Genomic DNA, 21,142 nt, shown 5'->3' with positions numbered 1-21,142 from the left:
AGAGACATTTGGGTGTCTTCCAAGTTTAAATTAGCTTTGCAAGTGTTTTACCAGGGACCCATGTCTCCTCTGCTGCTTAGACAAGAGCAGCACGGTGTCTCCCAAAAGTCTGGCTCCAGAGTAATCTGTTACACAGCCCAGGGGCAGCAGGGAGTCATAAAATAGCCAAATGACAGACCCTCGCAAAGTCCATATCACTGTGTGGGAAGGAAAACAGAGCTTTCTAAGCTTATCGCTGTGCTCTGGCTGTCTGTTGGAAGGACGGGGGTTCCTATTAGACCGTGTATTTGTTTTAGAGAAAACTTCCCATAAATCACTGGAAAAGAAAGCATGTATTCTTAACTTCATTAGGACAGTTGTTGGAGGACTGTTAAGAGGACATACAATATTCAGCCCAATCTTTAGATGTTAATGGCATAGCCGTATCAGGAAATGAGGTATTAGAAATGTTTGTTTCTTTCTGCATTATGTGGCTTGCTGTTTAGAAGTAACAACTAGAAAACCCAAAGAAACTGTATTTTGGAAGCAGCTTTGTGGACCTGTCTGATGTTTCAGTGAGGTTTCCCTGTGACTCTGCCTGGTTTCCGAAGGACTGATGAGACGTGGAAGTGGCTGTTTGTTGCCCTCCTGCTCTGTCTGAGCTGTTCTAGGGACGTATTCAGGCTTTGCTGGAGAGTGCACTGCAGTTTGAGCGCTGACTGTAACATGAAGCCTCCCATTGCTCAAGCTACATGGTGCCAACTTGCTTGTTAGACCAATGCAGGGTTTTAAATGCTAGTGCATGACTTCCCCAAATTACACACAGGCATGTATGTGCTCCTGTGCTTGTTGCAGGGGGGGCTGGGCTCTGCTCTGCTGCACAGTTTTTTGTGTGCAGGGTGCTGGAAAACTTCCTCAAACTTGAATTACCATTAATTTGACACTCAAAGTGTTGCTTATAAGAAATGCAGGTATGTCATTTACGGAGAGAAATTTAGCCTGTTCTCTGCATAAGTGGCCCTTCTTAGATGGGGTCTTTACCTGCTGAAACAAATGTTTTCTGCCAGTCAGCATCAATTCTCAAATAAAGGGTCACTCTTAGATCTCATGTCCCTTGTATAATCCTCTGTTATCTTGTTATTAAAAGTTTTGCCATCTGAAATCTCTTAAATCCCACAATTACCCTGCCATCTAATACAAGCATCCCTCTGAGATCCTCTTAGCTGCATATGTTCAACAGCGTAATTTAGGGAGCCATGAGGGCAGAGGAATTCCAAAGAGCATCGCTGCTCTATATCAAGAAGCAGGGTTTGGCTGCCGGTAATGCCCTGGCACTGTTAAACTACCGAGGTCTGAAAAACATCCATCCATGGCATTCATGAATAAATGGATTGCAGTAAATCAAGCTCATTTGAAAAGGTCTCATTACCATTTGGTCATACAGAGCTGCTGGTTTGGTCAGGGTGGAGCTAACCAGCTCCTCGAACCTATGACATTCCCATCAGTATTAAGCTCGGTCTTTTTTATTTACACTTCGTAGTAAGCAAGTAAGCTGAATTAATAGTGACACAAATACCAAATATCCTTGATTTCTTAAAGGAAGATGGATGCTTTTTTGCAGAGTACCTGAACATTAGAAAGCTAACCAAAATGCAGTAAAGGCACGGGTAGTATTTCCCTTGGTCATAATACATTTTGGATCAGGTACTGAAAGAGTCACTGCTTTTGTTTAGTGTAATGACCTGCGTAACTTTCCCAACACTGACATTACCCATGTTAAAAATTAAGCTTGCAGTATAGTGCTTTGCAGAATAAAAACCTAATTAATAGGCCTATTAGTTTGGTATTAATATTATTTGTAGTATATAATGCCAGTCCAAAGACTATACTGCATTTACTACTTTACAGAGGTTTACAGTGGCTTCCCAAAACATGTTTTGTAGTATTGGTATAGGTGAGGCATTTCTATGGCAGTGATTCCAGCCCAGACAGCGCAGAGGGATGGTCTGGGGAGAGAACAGCAGCTGTCCGAGAGCACTGCTAACTGCACGCGAGGCTTAACAGCAGACAGGACAAATGCCTTTGCCGAGAACTCCAGCGTAAAAGGATGGTATTGAACGCCAAAGTATCGGCTAATCCATAGCACCATAAATATGCATCCGCATTAATAAAATATAGAGGCCAAATGGCAGGGCTGTCCTTTCGTGCGGAATAGACTCTAAGCTGACAGTGAAGCAAGGTCCTGTTTGATGTAATGTGGCATTATTTCTTCTCCTGCAGCTCATGCTGTTATTTATCTTCCACTTGCAGCTTCTCGCAGTCAGTGAGCAGAGGCAATTTCTAGTGTGCAGACAAAGAGCTCATTCAGCAGCATCTGTCTCTAAGCACTTCTTCTGGGGTGGACCCCATCTTTCTTCTCTAGTGTCAGCGAGGCGGCTGGTGGTGGCTTGGGGAGGTCTGAGCTGAGCTGAGGCTCTGCTTGGGAGAGCTACCTGCCCAGCTTTTGGGTGGAAGAGCACTGCCTCCACGAGTTTGCCGTCAGAAACATAGGGTGGCATCTCACCAGAGCAGCAAAGGACAAGGAGAGCACTTCCACATCGATTTACTCCTCGTAACTCACAGCAGTTGTACAGACAGGCTTTCAGCCAGGTTGCAGGTTACCACAGAAACAGCATTCCCTGTTATCACCTATTCCCACGGGAAGGTCTGTACTACTTGTTCTGACTGTTGTTCATTCAACAGCCCTTCCCCCCAGAAAGAGAAACCTTTGCGTGCTTTCCTTTTTTCCATGGAGTTTTAGGAGCATCCGCTGCTAAAAGGGTCATGTCCCTGCTTGTAATTAAGCAGGCAGATTTAGAGCTTGCTGCAAACACTGATGAGATTATTGTTTCTCAGCACTTTAAGATAAATCTGCGTGAATTCATGGGTGACAGTCTGAAGGAGATCTCTTCCATCTCCTTACCCCAGGGCTGATGTCCTGTATCTAGGATACAGCAGTAAATCCCACACTCTTCTAATTAGCCCTGCTCCTTCTCAGAGCCTGCCTGGGGAGCTCCCCGGTGCCCGAAAAGCTGTGACCACAAAAGTGGCAGGGGAGCGTTTGGTGATGCGGTGCTCCAGCATCGCTTCCCACCCTCTCTGCTGAGGCCAGGGGTGCCCCAGTGTGGCTGTTGCTGCCTGCTGAACCCCATCCCAGGTTACCTGGCTTTGCAGCCCCTCACGGCCCACATAACCGCAAGCAGCATTTCGGGATGGTACGGCCAAGGCACTCAGTGTGGCAGCAGAAAGGTTGTGCTGCCTTCTTGCCCCTCGCTCCCAGGTGGTGTTTTAACAAATTCCGGCCAAGTCGCCTTGTTCCAGGAGCAAATTAACCCACGGCTGCCGCCCTGCGCTCTGCAGCCCCAGCAGCAGCAGTGCGGGTTTCCCCCAGTGGCAGCGATCATGTAGACGAATACAGGAGTAATTGTGTAAAAGGGCTACTGGGACAGGAATGTGTTTTCTTTCTCAGCTGCTCTTGCCAGCTCGCAGACATCTCCTCCTCGCAGCGGCTGGGCTGTGACAAAGCGACGTGTCTTCATGCCACGCTCGTCTGCCTGATGGAGCGACTTTTCCTCGGCGCGTTCTTGCTGCAGCTTGTTGCTGCTTGGTGGAAGATACCGGGCTTTGCATGGTTTCTCTGTCCCCGTGTCCCACTGAGGCGGTGACATACAAAGCCAAAGGGAGAGCTGGCAGGCAATTAGCAACTCAGAGGAACAAACCACAAGCAGTTCACTCAAAACAAGGCAGTTGCGGTGTCTCCTAAGGCTGAGGCTCCTCTTGGTGCTCACCTTCAGCATCTCATGCCACTGGCCATGTTCAGCGAATGGCAATGGGCTCAAGGCTTGGCCATTAAAACGAGTGGGATGCAGGGCTGTCTTTAACTGAAAGCAGAACGTGGGCCCCATACTTTAAAAGGAGTTTTTCAACTTAGATGTATTTTTTTTAAAAGTAGTGCGTGACACGCTCAAGCTGAGGACATTCTGCACAACAGCTGTGTCAGAGAGATTTGACAATACCAGGATTTGATGTCAATTATAACTGCTAGAAATCTGATTGCAATGGCTGGCAGGTTATCTGTGTAATAATGGGTATGTTATAAAATAGGTTGCTTAGCATCTTTGGGGCTCTCTGCTCTAGTTCTGGGGAAGAAAGCTGTGCTATCTGCCTTCTGCTTCCTTCTCCCTTCCTTTAGTATTTAAGCTTGGGTACACTGACTGATCAGAGGGTCAGAAATACCATTAAAATTGGGCCATATTTATCAGAGACACAACTTAAAAGGTAGAGAACTTTTGTACGAATGCACAATAGTGAGGCTGAACGGCAAAGACCATTTTACTTTGTCATAAGACAAATGACTGAAAATACCTTACCTCCGTTGTGCAACTTAATGGTACAGCCTCTTTTTAAATGTTGTGTTTCAGTTCTGGAAATGATAGAGAAAAAAAATTGAAAGGATTCAGTGAAGGGTAATGAAAATTATTGGAGGCACAGAGAACCTTTCATATGAGGAGAGATGTAAAAAGATTAGGCCCGCTTAGTTAAGACAAGAGATGAATAAGCAGAGACATGATAGAGGGATGTGAGGTAATGAATGGCACAGAAGAGGCACACTGGGTACTTTTATGTGCTGTTTTCCAAAATTAAAAGCTGAGAAAAGAAAGCTGTAAGAAAAATAAGACAAGAAATTTGCTTATGATAAAAAACAACAATGGACACATTTTAAATATGTTTTCCGCAGTGCTGGCTTCACCTGTGGAAGCCACTGTCGCAGGGAACAGAGATAATGAGCTTAGGAAAATTACGAAAAGGATTGGCTGCTCTGGGGAAAATCGTGAGCCTACTAAGAGGAAAAGGGAGTTCTCCTGTAGCTTTGAATGGGAGCAGGATTCACCAGCTGGCATGATCCCAAGGCTGCTGAAATGAACTGCCAGCCTCAGTGGGCTCTGGGTATTCAGACACTACGCAGAGCTACCAGTACACTAGGTATAGATAGTTACCCGCTTCAGCTGCCTTTGGTGATGTACGATGACTCCATTTCTCATTCAGGTTGAGCAGGCAGGATCTCTCCCAGCACGTTTTCAGGGAGCACATCTTTTCCAACATCCCTGTTTTCTGTAATGTCCATGCAGGTCATGTATTGAGGCAGCTCTTGCTTTTCAGTTGACCTGCTCGGAGGGTAGCTCTTGGTGCTTTGCTCAGCCAGGAAGGTTTAGTTCCTCTGCTTGACTCAGTCATGTGGGACAGAGGATCATGAGAAGCTGTAGCAGATCAGATCCAAGGTCCAGCAAGTTCACCACCCAAAGATGATCGGTGGCACATACCTAGGGAAGAATCAGAGTGTGGAAGTACAGGGAAAACACGCAGGATAACTTCCATCTCCCATTTTTCAACTGGAGATTGCCTTAGCCAGAAGCTATAGTGATGTTAACCAGTCCTTGACCAAACCTGAGAGTGCAGTCCATGAATTCGAGGGTTTTATCATGCAATACAACCTTTGGCTAGACATTGGGAAAGTTATTCTAATCTTTCTTTTTGTCGTGGTTTAAGCCCAGCCAGCAACAAAGCACCGCAAGGCCGCTTGCTCACTCCTGCCCCCAGTGGGATGGGGAGGAGAAAATATGAAGAAAAGCTCGTGGGTCGACACAAGGACAGGGAGGGATCACTCACCACTTAAGGTCACAGGCGAAAACCAGACTCAACTTGGGGAAAAAAAAAACCAAAATCAATTGAATTTGTAACCAATCAAATCAAAACAAGGATAATGAGAAGTAAAACCAAATCTTAAAACCCCTTCCCCACACCCCTCCCTTCTTCCCAGGCTCAACTCGACTCTCAGTTTTCTCTCTCTCCTCCCCCCCACCAGTGCAGGGGGATAGGGAATGGGGTTTGGGGTCAGTTCATCACACGTTATCTCTGCCGCTCCTTCCTCCTCAGGGGGAGGACTCCTCACTCTTCCCCTGCCCCAGTCCTTCATGAACTGCTCCAGCATGGGTCCCTTCCATGGGCTGCAGTCCTTCAGGCACAGACTGCTCCAGTGCTGGCTGTCCCATGGAGTCCCGGCCATCTTGGGCTCCTCCCCAGGCTGCAGGTGGGCATCTGCTCCACCGTGGACCTCCACGGGCTGGGGGGGGACAGCCTGCCATCTCACCACGGGCTGCAGGGGCATCCCCTCCTCCCCTGCTCCTCCTCCTCTCCTTCTTCACTGACCTCGCTGTCTGCACAGGGCTTTCTCTCACCTTCTACTCCCCTCTCCGCTGCAGGTTGCCCTTCTTAAATCTGTTCTCCCAGAGGTGCTACCGCCGTCGCTCATGGGCTTGGCCTTGGCCAGAAGTGAGTCTGACTTGGAGCTGGGGAAGCTTCTAGCAGCTTCTCACAGGAGCTACTCCCGCAGCCCCTTCCCCACTACCAAAACCCTGCCACACTAACCCAAAACACTTTTTAAACCCCAAACCCATACTTACACGAGTAGAGAAGATCTCTCTCCAAAGAGGCTTAATTACATATTAAGATACAGGCTTTCCTTTACAGATTTTGAAGCAGTAATAGGACTTCTGTATGTGTGAAACAATAAAAATGAAATATGATTTAAAAAACAGCTTCTAGGTAATAGTAGGATTGTATCACATATGTTGATCTTCTCTGCTGGTCTGGTTTAGAGCCCTCAGACAACTTGACGGGCACTTACTGCTTAACGAGCCTTCCCCAGTTTCACAAAACATGCAATGTTTAAAGACTAGTTTCTTCTTTTATCTTATTAGAATTTCACTGATTTTGAACTAGGACTGGTGCCTAAAAGCCACAGAAATTATAAAAGGGTAGGTGCAAGCATTAGAAGGTATTAAAATATTTATAGAGGACTTGATCATTCAGGTAGTTGCAGAGGTTTCCTTGTACCACGCTTCCAGGATCAGCAGAGGCGCATGTGATGCAGAAGCACTGATGCAGAAGAGAAGCATTTGGGGGCAAAGTGGATCTTCTGTCTGTCTTATTCATACCAAGTAAATTACATCTCATGACTTTGTGGGACGGATTAGGAAAGGGACCTGTGTTTGACATCTGTGAGGTGTTCTCCTGGGCATCTTGCAGAAATTTTAAACCACATTACAAGCTTTCTCTAACAGGATTAATTTCCTCTGCAGTATTCAGAAGAGCGTCTCCTTTCTGTATGTATCACGCCTTAGTTCTCTTGCCCCAATTAAGGAGTGCTTTGGTTAATCAACACAGTCATAGAAGTGAAGCATCACCAAAAGACAGGGGAGCAATAATATGATCATGCATAGTTCCTATCTCAATTAAATTTCAGCATTGTTTACAGTCACTGAGTCTTTTTCCCTGGGGTCATCAGGCAGTACATCCATTCCATGGGCAGAGCATGCTGAGAGGTGACGCACCAAGCTTTAAATAGGTATTTATTGATGTGCCTAAATACCACTTAAAAATCTGGGCAAAGATGCCTTGGACAAGTTTTCACAACTGTGTCACTGAGAAGGCTAGAAAAAGAGGAATGAACAAAACTTAAACCTCTAAATCTCTGTATTCGCAATTAGTATGATTTCTGCTTCAGTTCACTGTGTGTGTTTTTCCCTGAGTTTGTGCATTTGATTTGCTGTACAAAGGAACAACGCCAAGGGAATAATTACAGGGTCTTTTCGATACTTTTCTCATAGATTCAGAGAATACCTAGTGACAACCAAAAATCTTACTCTGCAGATGCTGGATATCCAGCTGCTTCCTTGGGCTCCATTTTACTCTTCCAAGAAGCTTTGTCCTAAATAAATTTACGCACCCCTGACAGGATATGTTTCACTTGGTGAATTCCTGCTTATTGCACTGTCCCAGGCAATTCCATGCTATGGAGCTGTTTGGGATCACCTTCCAGGAAAATTGTGCCTTCCTATCACTCTTGTCAGTAAGTAGGTTTCCTGACGAAATAATTTAGTGTATCTTTTTCTATATAATTTTGAATTTAATTTTCTTCCTGGCGTGGTTGCATGACCGGTGCACATGCCTTCAGATTGTAGTGAACTCAAGGGGAATTACAGCCTTCCACAAATTCCTGTTCAGCAGTATTTTTTTGTTCTAGCAGCAGTTAGTTCAGCTTTAAAGCACCTCCTGAGGGCTTTGTGCTACCTGTGATGTCTTTATGAGAACTCACCTGGAAGAGGTGTAGCCAAAATGAAGCTCCACAGTGCACTGGTACAGCATGTCTTCAAAAGCACACACCGCTTTTTGATGAGCATGTCTTTTACTGTGACTGGCAACTGTTGTATACAGTCACGATTACGTTTAGTCGTAGACTTGGCAGTGCTGGGTTAACGGTTGGACTCGGTGATCTTAAAGGTCTTTTCCAACCTAAACGATTCTATGATTCTGTGATTCTACATGGTCAAAGTGTCTTCCTAATTATGGTCCTACAAGACCTGTACATATTCATATATTGTGAGTTGCTCCCACTGAAATCACGAGGATTCCTCAAAATAGGTGAATTTAAGCAAAATGGACAATATTGTGGAATTGGAACATATTTGTGGGAACTGTAATATATCTGATCCAGAATAAATTGCTTCAAGATAATTGTAAATTTCAATTCCTATAGCAAACAGCCTTTGGTGGCTTCACGAAATACCGGTTTCTTCAGAGTCTTCTCACACTGGTGATCTAAAAGCTGTTATTTCTGATAACATTAAAGTTGGAAGTATTCACATCTTGTGTTGTTGATATCACTGCACATTACAGGGTGATGATCCAGAGGATACACCCTGGAACTTCACATGCCAAGATGGAGAAAATCAATCTCTGTTAATAAGAAAAGGCAGGCTCAGTGGCGCAGAAAATCACTACTCTGGAGCCTTAAAGAGGCTCCTTCAAAAATTCATGATTATAGAATGGAATCCTGGGCTACATTATAGTCCTGAAAGAAATCAGGATATGGAGAAAAAAAAATCCAATTTTCATTAGGTGGAGAAAATAAAGAATAAATCCCATAAGCAAAGTCATTGATCACATGGAACATAATTATATGCTCAATAAGTAAGAACATTTTCCAAGTTTCCCAAGTACCCAATACTTTTCCCCAAAACTTTTCAAAGTTAATTTTTCTTTTCTTGTTTGTTTATCCATGCCCCTAGCACTAAATCCATCTGAATAACATTTCTGATTGTTCTGGTCAACTGCTGTAGGGTAGCTGCAGGGCATTCAACCTATAGTGAGTGATATACAAACACTGAACAAACTAACTCAGTATTGACCTAATGACTTAAACTTACTACTCCATAAAGTATTTGGTGATGTCCCCTGCTGTTGGTATCCATGATGCAAATACAGTTTGCAATAAATAGCACAGAACAAACGTCTTTGCCCTCCTTATGTGCACTGTGCCTACAGCCACCCTGACGAGAGGCCTCTATAATACGACAGAAACTTGAACACAATAAATACCTTTCTTAAAAGCAGATTTCCCATTTTCTGTCTATGGGAAGTCTGAATTCCTGCATCATAATAATTTGGGGCCCAGAATAATTAATATTCAGTCCTGCATTATAGGTGGGTGTGATGGCTGATAATTTAGATGGTCTTTGGCTTGAAACATGGCTTTTGCACAATTAGAGCAGGAAGAATTCCAGCTTCACTTTTACAGTATTTTAGCTTTCAGCCTTGGAATACCTGTAATGCAGTATTTGTATGGGAGCCACTGAATTATTTTAGATATAATCTAGTCAGCTGCCTGGAAATACAGCCACTCTAAGTGTATGCTACAAGGCTTTTTTACCATATTATCATACACCAAATTATTCTTTTTTAATTATTTTTCACATATTTAATGCAGCTGCAGATCTATTCATGAAGGAACATTTCAGTAGTTCAGCTGATCAGCTCAAAACCAAGAAGAAGCTCCTGACAGTTCATCTTCTTGCTTGGCTGAGTCATGACTACAGAGAATCCAGCACTTTATTTATTCATTCATTCATACATTCATTCATTCATTGTTAGGGTGCATGTGTGAGGGGCTTAGGTGAGTGCAGTTTACTGTCGTGTACGTGCCATCTTCCCAGACTTCTGAATTAAGCTGAGATTGAAATACTATTTCACACAAATACTTATTTTTTCATCTGGTTTGTGTAACAATATATTCATAACATTGCACTTCTCAGAACTCATTCGAATTATTTTCATTGCAAAGATGGACAAAGAGGACAGCTGAAAGACAGGAAAAAACTGGCTTTAGAATTCAATACTTATTTATAAATTTTCCATAGGATTGACTATATGAGCTAGAAAAGATCAGTTTTAATTGGGGCACTCAGCCCTCTCCCAAATTTACCTTGCCCTTCCTCAGTACCTTATTAAAGAATTTGCCAGCAAAGACAATATAATGGCCAATTTGCACTGTATTTTGAACTGATGTGCTGATAGAAGTCCTGTCCATACCCAGCTGGGTTGGCACGCGGGCTTGCCAAGCTCAGAAAAGTACATTTAATTGTAATGCCCTCAAATCAGGAGCACATTTGCTAGCATTCTTCATTCAGAGCTTCTCTCTGCATTTCTCCTCCCCAGCTTTTTTTTTAAGGAGTAGGAAAGACACATGTTGGATTAAACTAAAGGCAAGTGATGGGTGGGAACAACCTCTTGCAAAAGGTAAGCAGCGGCTTAGTATTCAGGAGCAAGCAGAGCACTTCAGCTTCAGCAAACAGCTCACGTGGGATCTACTTTTATTTGGCAAGGAGGATGCCTTTCCCACTGTGCAGCACCTTTCTGAAGCTGCAGCCAAGGAATTAAGCAGATGTCAGTCAAGACAAAGAGGCACAATTCTGTGCCAAGCCAGTCAGGTGAATGAGGTGGTCTGCTTTAGTGCTGGAAAAATGGGGAGGGAATTTGTCACGGCAACTGAGCACGTTACAGAGAGGTGGTTTTGTTTCCGCTGTTTGTCATGAGAAATCACCACCATGGTAGTTATTGCTGAACTGCAGGATGCTCCAGGGAGGGGATTACTGTCTGGGATGCTCATGGGGGATGGCTGTCAGGCTGGTGTGCACCATCAGGCCGGTGTCTGGCTGTACGTGGGCTCAACCGCAAACTCACTTACAGCAAGCAGCGCAGCGCTTCCACTGCGGCTTGTTACCACGAGCCTCACAGCCAAGGGAAAAATCAGGGGTGAGGGAGTTTTTTAGTGTCTTTTCTTCTGTCTCCCCACTGTTTCTGTCCCTCCATTTCAAGGGACTCTGCGGGCTGTTGGCTCCTGCTGCTCAGAGCGGGGTTAACTTGCTTCCTAAGAGAGCCAGAGTAAATGTTCCAGTTCTGTTTGCAATCTGACCCTCTGCTGCTGTGTACAAGCAGGCCTTTTGTACCCGAAACAGCTCCAAATTACTGTACATAAACCATAATCTTCCAGCGGGAGCACTGTAGTTTTCCATTTTGCTGCTAATTGGATGATACACTTGCAATAGTCTCTGTTAACATGGCTAGCACTGGGCAGGGTAGAGTGATGGAAGGCTTGTATTTAGAAATCTTGCAAAAATGCAGTGACTGTCCCCATTTGACAGCAATTGAAACCAATCGTCAATTAACTAAATAACGGCCAATTAGCTTGAAGAAAAAAGAAGAAAATTGCTTACTTCACATTCTTTGTTGAAGCAAATGCCAGTCAGAGGATGGGAGGTTTTCTCTTTCTCCTATGAGAAGACAAAATGGGAAAAGATGTGCAGAAAATGCACAGTGGTTTGTTTTTTTAAATACCATCTTTTTCTCACACAAGAATATTTGAGAAACTAGATATGAACATCTTAAGCTCCTGAGACATTTAATTTCCTTTGATTTTTTTTTTAATCAAAATTACAATCATATGCAAGCACAATTTTTCCTCCTTTCTTTTCATGCCACTGTAGGATACTTTAAGCACAAGGGCAGCTCCACTGAAGCTGGCTGCCTTCACAAGGAAGGACCAGCAAACAAGAGGCTGCTGTGTGGTGCGGTGACAGGCAGGATTGTGATATTAAGATTTGCATCACCAGACCAAGCCCTTCGTCTTTCATATTTTCTGGACTTTTAGGGGTCCGTAGGTGAGACATTGTCAGAACTTTTAATGTTAAAAAACCTGAAGCACCCAGGGGCATTAGGAAGCAGCTGAGTGGTGCTGGCAGGACTGGCATTTTGGTCTTAGATCCCTCTAAGACCCATGTTTCATGTCTGTATCCTTTTTTGAATCTGGGCAATAGTGCCAAAAGGTATTGATTGAGTCAAGACCGTTGCACAGTGGAAGCCAGTCACACCACTGGCAGGAAGAAAAAGTCTTTCTTCTGAATTATTGCTCTTCATTTTAACTGTTAGCCCAATACCATCTCCCCAAAAGAAGCAGTGCAATTCAACGTGAAGACTAAAGCTTGATCCTACAGGCTTTCAGCTGTGGTACCGTTTAACTCTTGCCAGTCCCAGAGCAGAGGCCAATGTCTGCAGTGGGTCTCCGACAACTGGTTTCACTGGATGATATGCTGGGCAGGGAAAGAGCATAGATGAGGCCAAAGAGGCAGCTGCTACAAGCTAGCTTAATATTGCTGCATTAGTAAGAAGCAACCATTTACTCATGGCATCTTGGCTTTGAATTTTTATTGCACTTTCCTCAAAGGCAGTTAAGGCCAGCAGTTAATGCGCAAAGGCATTACGTGGCCTTGCTTCTCGCCTGTGGGGCTGGACCACAGCTGGTCCCCTGAGGTTGACATCAGGGCTGTGTCTGCCTAATATCCATTAGTTGCATCAATCAATAATTCTTCACTTAGACTTTTTACTCGTTCAAAAAGATTTTATTATGCTACTTTGAGCTGCTCACAGCGTCATTTCACGGGTTTCAAATTGTGTTACTCTTTTGTTAATACTTTAGGGCCTGTGTTTCATAATTGGATAGTGGAGGGTGAGAGGTATGTCTTCTAACCATCAGGAAAGCAATGAATATTGGATGCTTTTTCATTAACTGATATGAGATTCAGCACTGCACATATTGATCTGTTGCTTTCTTACAGGAACATTTTACACCTGAATGCAAGTTCAAAGAATCAGTATTTGAAAACTACTACGTGACGTATTCTTCAATGATCTACAGACAGCAACAGTCTGGCCGGGGTTGGTATTTGGGTCTTAACAAAGAAGGAGAAATAATGAAAGGAAACCACGTGAAGAAAAATAAACCTGCAGCACACTTTCTTCCAAAACCATTAAAAGGTAATTGCTTGGGTTTGCTCCATCTATCTGAACTGACATTATCTTATGTTAGAGATGTTTAATTGCTGCGCATACATATTTGAAGGGTTCAGCTACTTACAGAACAGGTGTATAATGTTCTGTAACACACTGTTAATGTAACCAGAGCTGCATTTCTTTAGGTTTCTCTACGTTACCTCTGCATTTCTCTGATCTAACCAAATACGTGTGTTAGTTTCTTTGTGCCCAAAGTCCACACTGTCTCCGTTACAGATAACGAAGGCTCTACCTGGAATGGCTCAAACATCTGCTGACAGGCCGTCAGTGGCTTGCTGTATAGCTTGTCAGTCTGTGATTTATGTTACAGGATGTTTGTTTGTCTATTTTTGCCTGAGATAAAGCTGTAATGTGCAGTGCTTATTGAACCACAATTAAAGTGGCATCAGCATATGACATTAAAGGTAATAATGCATGTGGCATATATATACCGCTGTGTATTAAAACCAGGAGGTACAGTCATCCCAGTTAACTGAAGGATCTGAATCAGGACTGTGGTCAGACTTGGCTCCCTCTTTGGTCAATGCAGAGAGGGAGATCTCAGTTGATGTATGGAGGCGCTGCTTTTCTCCAAAAGAACTAGCTTCCATATGCTCCTTCCTTAAGAGGAATGAAGCCTTCTACTTCTGGGTTATGCTCTTAGGTAGCCTTTTAAGGCAGTGTCATTTTGAAATCAGAGAGGATATTTCAAAGGTGCATGGCCCTGGGTGGATGCCGGACTAGTTTGGCAGTCTACATTTAGGACTAGCTCTTAGGCAACTGATATCGAGGTTGATCCTCACTTCTAATGTGTGTGAAAACAAAGCAAACAGAAGACTGAAAATCCATTTTTGCACCTATCTGCTTAGGCTATGTGTGCTAGTAACAGGTCAATCACAGCTGTTGACAGTGCCGCTTCACCATTAATAAGGAAATGTTGATTTACATCAGCTTAGGTCTATCCTTCAGACTTTTGTAAATGCAGTGGGCAGGAGGGTGATTTAACTGGGAGAGGCAGGGAGCTGTGGTTTTTCCCTTCTCTAAAATGTCATTCCCTTGAAACGGACATCAGAGGTTCTTGGGGAGTGTTTGGAATGGAAGAGGTCTCCTTCCTACGTTTCTTTCATTCGCTCCTTACATTGCATATTGGTGAATGACAAATCCCAACGTTTCACAGCCGGACTTTGCACCAACAGACTGAGTAGCTCGTAATGTGTGCTGACGTGCTGCCTCTCTTTTGCTTTGCAGTGGCCATGTACAAAGAGCCTTCTCTCCACGATCTCACAGAGTTCTCAAGATCTGGAAGTGGGACCCCAACAAAGAGCAGAAGTGTTTCAGGAGTGCTAAATGGGGGTAAATCCATGAGCCAAAACGAGTCAACGTAGCCAGGTTCAGGCAAGCCAAGTGCTCTCTAAACAGAACCTTACCTCTGGATGCAGTTGAATTCTTACTAGCAGTCTCTCATCCAAACGTTCAATTGCCCAGGACAAGCCACCGAACTTGCATAGGTCACTCGTTTATCAGCCATTAGATCTACTGGTTGTCAAAGGATATACCCCAATAATGTAGAATATGCTTGTGCATATCACAAGGCACTTGGATAGCCAGCAAACATAACTGCGGAATAAATCTCGGAGAAGAAATGTCCAGCTCTTTCTCTCTCTCTCTTCTTCTCTCTCTCTTTCTCTCTCTCTCCTATGCTTTGTGGAATACGAAACAAAAACATTTCACAGCATTCACTGCTGATAAGAATTTGCTTTCCAACTCAGAAAAAGACCACTTTTGCTCTTCAAAGGAAATTTTAATGCTTGTATGTTTTATAGGGGCAAACAAAAAACAAATACGTAAACTCTGTTGTTTCCTTGGCTTACCGTTTTATATCTAAGGCTTGATAAAAAAATGTCCTTTAATTTGGAATAGTGCAACTTTTTGATTTCTGAACTCCAATGGGTCTTTAAAGCTATGTCTTTAAAAAAAATAATTAAAAATTCAGGGTTGGAACTGAGAGTTGGTGTCTCAGGCTCAAGCAAACAGTGTTCTTGTGGTTTTAAACACAATGAAATATAAATTTTTATAGATTTGTAGTTTCTGGTAAAGTTCTTGTGCTAACCCCAGTCTGTAGGAATCGAGTTGTTTTGTTATCCCAAGTGGAAGTTAACAGAAAGGGATAAAATTATCCTCCAGTGTAGATTTCTCTTAATTCCATTTTGTGTGTCATGTTAAACTATTGTTGTGGCTTCTTTTCTAAAGACAGAAACTGTGGAATTAAGGTGACTTAATTTTTTTATAAGAAACGTCTTATTTGTAAAAGTCCTTCTTTCACTGTAACGGGCACGTGAATATTGTGTAGGAGGAAGCGTTAGGACAGGTTACCCCTAAACAACATATACTTATACATGCTATTGGAAACAATTGTTTAAAAAATGTAGTTAGGTTTCCATTTAGGTCATCATGTCTGTTGCATGGGAGAAAGTTGGAATATTGGCATAGAGTTGCATGATGTGTAAGATTTTGTGCATTAATCATTGTTGGATTCTGTGCTCCAAAACTGACATAGTTCTGTACAGGCAGCTTTCTGCCTCGTACAAACGAGTTGTTTATTATTTGTTGTATACACAACCATGCACTGAATAAACTATTTATATTAAGATGTACTTTTTAAAAAAGCTTGTTTGATTATGTGATGTACATCCGTGATTAATTTCAAGGGAAAGGGTTGGCAGTTAAATTATAAAGTTATAAAAGATGCTGTAATTAATGTTCAAAGTCTTTCCGTGTAATGGGTTATTCCCCTGTAATGCCATACACCATACAAATGAGAACATGTTCTTTCTTTTGGATATTGTTAGAACTGGTCTTACATGCCCAGCCGAGATACTCAAAACATAGTGACGATTAAGTGCCACAAAGTCTTGGTAACGGCCCCTCTGCCGTGCGCTGCTGGAGCCCCAGTGAATTGCACTCCTCTGCTTTGAGCTTCTCCAGCTTCTCCGTGCGTGTCTGCCCTCCCCGTTAAGACTTTCCTTAGTGCAGCCACGTAGCGCTACCTCGCAGCACACCTCCCCAGAGCCCTCGGTACGGGGGGTCCCAAAGAGAGCCGGTAAGTCAAGCCCTGCTTGTGCCAGGGTGGCACCTCGAGGATGCTCGGCGTTTGCTGTGCATCACTGCAGCTACGCTTGAGGGGCCGGCTTTATCTGGTCTCGAGGAAAAAGGCTCCCATGCCTCCTGCCTTTGTGCACGTGCTCTGGAGAGAAAACGTCCCTCTCTGCTGCCTTTTCTCTCTGAAAACATCAGTGAGAACTTTTCTCATCTACAACATCTAGGCAGCTCTGACAGGTGAGCTTCACTCATCAAGGTGGTTCAAGAAGTCCTAGGAGCAACAAGTTTTCATCATGGGTGGCTGAAGAACCAGTTCTGGAAGGGAGTAATGGAAGTGGAGGCAAAAGCTACCTATAAATGTTAGCCTGAAATTAAAATCAGGTATTCTGCTGTCTGTTCTGCATGCCTCCCACTTGACCAAGCTGGAATTAGACTTCAGACCAGGCTGAGACAGTGCGGCTTTTTTAAGGTTGGAGCTGAGAGAGGAGGGAAGGAGACTGTGTTTCAGATCGAACCTCCAGATTTGTTGTTTTGTGGCAAATAGTAGGCAAAGAGTTCTGACTTGCTGAGCTCCCATATTGGAGCAGGGTGTTTCCCTCCCCAAATACCACCACCTTGCTGGCCTTCAGAGGGCCTGGGGGTCCTCAGCTTGCCCCTTTCCAAAGGGTGAAGAAGGTGAGAGCATAACCAATGCCATAGAAATCCTTAAAAATTGAAGATGTGGCCGTGATTGCTCCAGAGGTTTTGATAACTCAGCGGGTCTGGAGCATCTGTTCCCTTCAGCTAAGTGTGGTATGCCCTTGTGGAACGTTTCTCTTAACCCTCCCAACCCCAAACATCAAACTTACCAAGGTACACGTTCCAAAAAGGAGTCCAAGTGTCTTAGGAACATAAAACCTGATTAAAAATAGATATACGTGTGGCAAAGCTAGTTCAATGCCAAACGTTCACTATCCTAAAGATAACTGGAGGTCTGCTGCTTTGCTTTATAGCTGCAGTCTTACTGTTATTCCCCATCCCCAGTCCCTCCAACCTTGAAGGTCATCTGCAGCAAAAGAAAAATGCTCATCTCACAAATTGTCCTTCTGAGGTCCACAGTCTGACCCATCTTTCGTATTGACGTTGGCGTCAGCTGTGAGCATTCACTGCCAAGTCCTTAGTTTCAAAGGTTTCTAATATACCAAGCTAACAAAGGCCACTCTTGGATTGAGATGAGAAGAGAGATATGGTGATAGATGAGCCCTAAACAGCTGCTTCTGATAATTATGTTAAATTTCTGTTCCAACAATAGATTTTCCATCAGATTATTGTGGACTGAAAGGGCATTACTCCTGATGGAGTCCTGATAGTAGACAAAAGCTCATGTACACTATGAGCAAGGTGGGGGATTATGCCCAGGGTTTTCCATGTAGTCTCTGGAGCCATAGACTGGGATTTAATAAGGAGAAATAAAGTTAAACATGCCTTTGCAGCAGTGAGGTGAGGGTGATATTCTGACCCAGCCAGCAAAGTCTCTTGGGTAGACAAGAACGTGGCTTCAGCACAGGACCAGATTAAGGAGCCAGACTCCAGAGTATTTCTTTATCCTTCAGCACCCGTAAATTAGAAAGTTAAGCAGATGACTCCTGTATAATACGTTCCTTAAAGAAATCTGCTAGATGTTGGGAAGATGTCCGTATTGATGGTTGTCTATCAAAAGAAAACTTATAGCCGCTGGCCAACCCCCTTTGCTCTGCCACATGTACAGTGGCAGAGTACAGTAAGATGCACATCTGGAATAAGGACAAAGCCCAGGGGCTGGTATGAAACCAAGCTGGCTGTGAGCCATTAACCATCTGCAGAAGGCTTGGTCTCAGGCTCTTCTGTCATTGCCAGTGTGATGGCTGATGCCTTTCATCTGCCGTTTCTCTTGTCCCTGCCTCTCCAGCGATGCTGCCCACGCTCCGCAGCATACCACGGGCCTGGAATTGGCTCCGGAGGTGCAAAACCGCCACAGCAGCTTTCTGATGCACCTGGGCTTCGCTTGGCCTTACGAAAGGCTGACAAATACTACCTGCCAACCCAAAAGAAAACAGGTCACCCATGAAATTGGGAGGAATACTGCTAGGAGCACAACTATTATGAGGCAAAATTGCTGCCTTTTTGTGATCCACCTGTCAGAGCTGCTTTCGTGGAGGTCTCTGCAGGGGACTCAGGCATCGCCTGCTTAGCCTGGTTTTGGGGTGAGGGGTGGGGGGAAGAGCTCATCTCTGTATCACAGAGATCTTTCTTTTTTCTTTTTCTTTTTTTTCTTTTAATTTACCTCATGCTACCTCATAGCATGGTTGTATCTCCGTAGCCACTTGCTCAGCCATGTTCATCGCTGGCACGATGGAAGACAATTCCCTACTTGGGGAAAATAGCTCCAAGTTATCCCAGGGAAGAACAGTGCCCCTTCTGCAGCACCGTCTGGTGTCCCCACCACTGGTTTCCAGCCCACGGGCCAGGTTTTCCAGTGGGATAAAGACGGTGTAACAAGCTCAGGGATGCTGTGGTACGCCAGGCCTCTCCCCAGCTGGGCACCAGCACGAGAGCCAGGTCTGGCAGAGCTCTGCTGTGTCTTGAGTATCTCTGCATGGAGACCAGAGCCAGCTCTAACGGGTTTAAATGTCTCCCTGACATATCCATGACCAGGACACTTTTGCAGGACAGAATCTGTACGTAACAACCTCCTATCTTCTAATAAATAATTCTCTCTAAAACAGACTCCCTCTTGTCTAGGCTCTGATTTTTATTACTGCAGATATTCAAGGGCTCTCCACCCCGCCACTGGTGCACTACACCATTGCTTAGCTTTCCTTAGGATATAGACCCTTCTGTATTAACATTGTCCTTTTCCTATGTCTTCCTGAACCAGAGAGGGGCAACTTGAGTGGTCAAGCCAAGACCATCACAGCTGGATCCTTCAGTTTGCTGTAGCCTCAACATGGTCCATGGAAGACACAGAAAGTGGGATGCATTTTACTGGCTCAGGGAATGGCAACTCTAAATGTTGGAGCTCAGTTTTCTACAGGGTGCAAGACCAAGACAAAAACCACCATGGTTTTGTCTGACTTTGGCTCTGCAAAAGTGACATAAAAGCGTAGTAGAAAGCCTATTTAAAATAGATTTCTTAGGAAAAAGCCCTACCATGCAATTTACCCTGAGTAACACCAGCTTTGGGCTTTTTTTCAGCTCTTTGGGAGGGAGATGTTCTTGACAACTTAAAATTCCCAATTCACGGTGTGGATTTTTAAGAAACTCTCTTCCCTAGCATGAGTGAGCAGAGCTGTGGGGCCATGCCCCGAGGTTCATGCCTTTTGGAGAGCAAGGTCATGAAACAAGCTAGGTTTGCTGGTGCATGATGGCTTTTACTGCTGATTGGCTCCAGTAGCAGAGCTTACCCTGCTTTGGGAACATGCCACGTCAGTTTGGGGGGCACTCAATCACCCTGCCCTTCTGCAGTTCCTCTGATGGGGAAGTTTAAATATTAAAGGAAAACCCAAATTTGAAACATGTTTTACATTAATCAGAAAAATTGAAGTAATAAATTATTCCATCTCATCAGGAACTGAAAGACAATTTACAGGGTTCCCTTCAAAGATCATCATTAATGATTTGGAAGTTAAGATTCTTAAATACCACGTATGGAAAATTACTCTCAAGCACCTGTAGACCTAATTTTTCCCCCACGTTTGGCATTTCTCACTTAAATTCAGCAACTGGAGGGGCAGGATAAGTGCTTTCATCTCCCATGGGTTTCTCAGCATCACACGTTGTCTGTCGCACTCGTTTTCTGAGCTTGTCCCCTTGCCGAGGACGGAATCACAGGTCCACCCTCCACCAAGGGCCATCACATTTGTATAGGGAGGAAGAATTGTCCCTGTCCTGGCATTTGTAGTGCACAGGGCTGGTTGATTTGATGAGATGTTGATCAGGGCTGATCTGAGCTGTCGATGGCATATTTTGGGGGACACACAGCAGACTGGCAGCTCTCTTACACTCCGTCTTTGCTCGTGGCTGGAGATGTCTCAGCTCAGAGCATGCTCCCAGGGGAGACTGGGGTGAATTCGGGGGCTTTGCAATGAAAAGAACTGCTCAGGCACTGATGGCAAAATGCTGCTTGCCGTGGCTGACCGGCCATGGCAGCAGCAGCGCTGAGAGGACCATGGCTGGCGCCTGTTAAAATTAATTCATTAGTGAATAGACTGCAAAGCTCTGAAAAGTAATTTGTCATGATTCGTCACCCGCACCTTAAAGAAAACTAAGGCACAGACAAAAGCCCTATCCAGCTGGGGTGAGAAGATCATTCTTTTGCCCTTCCTTTGCGTATTGATTTAATTCAATTATTGGACCTGGTATTACAAAGCAGGTCCCTGCACTTGGAGTGGGGGCACAGACTCCATTGTCCAAACCTTTGCAGCAGGGAAGTTTCATATAGACAAGAACTCAGAGCTCTTTTAGTGTTTTCAAACAATCCTATATATATTTTGAAGAAAACCATATTGAGGACTGAGCCAAAGTCATCTCTCTTTCCTGCTGTGAGCTCAGGGAGACAAATCTGTGAAAGGATAGGTTTTCAGACACCCTCTCAAGGGCAACAGGAAAAAGAAAAGGTAGAAAAGAATTTACATGAATCAGTGTTGTACTCAGAAACCCTCCAAAGGACACTTGGAGCATCCCTGGTGCTGCACGCATATGTGCTCCAGGGCAGGGGTAATGGGAATAAAATGTCAGAAGGTAAATGACTCCTGTTCAGGGGTATTTCTGGTGACAGTGGCTT

General features: G+C 44.2%; 1 protein-coding gene across 6 annotated transcripts in view; it reads left to right on the top strand.

Moving 5' to 3' along the window:
• The window catches only part of FGF13 (fibroblast growth factor 13), a 264,504-nt gene extending 248,608 nt beyond the window's left edge, over window positions 1-15,896 (top strand). For all 6 annotated transcript variants that reach the window (XM_069811469.1, XM_069811472.1, XM_069811471.1 and 3 more), the window contains 2 exons: window positions 13,029-13,227; window positions 14,491-15,896. In XM_069811469.1, the coding sequence (XP_069667570.1) occupies window positions 13,029-13,227; window positions 14,491-14,627 (336 nt within the window). In that variant the 3' untranslated portion in view covers window positions 14,628-15,896. The remainder of the gene's footprint in view (window positions 1-13,028; window positions 13,228-14,490) is intronic.
• Window positions 15,897-21,142: the final 5,246 nt, after the last annotated feature.

Source organism: Haliaeetus albicilla, chromosome 23, assembly GCF_947461875.1.
Source record: "Haliaeetus albicilla chromosome 23, bHalAlb1.1, whole genome shotgun sequence".
Classification (NCBI taxonomy): domain Eukaryota; kingdom Metazoa; phylum Chordata; class Aves; order Accipitriformes; family Accipitridae; genus Haliaeetus; species Haliaeetus albicilla.
This window is presented reverse-complemented; position numbering and strand designations above follow the sequence as displayed.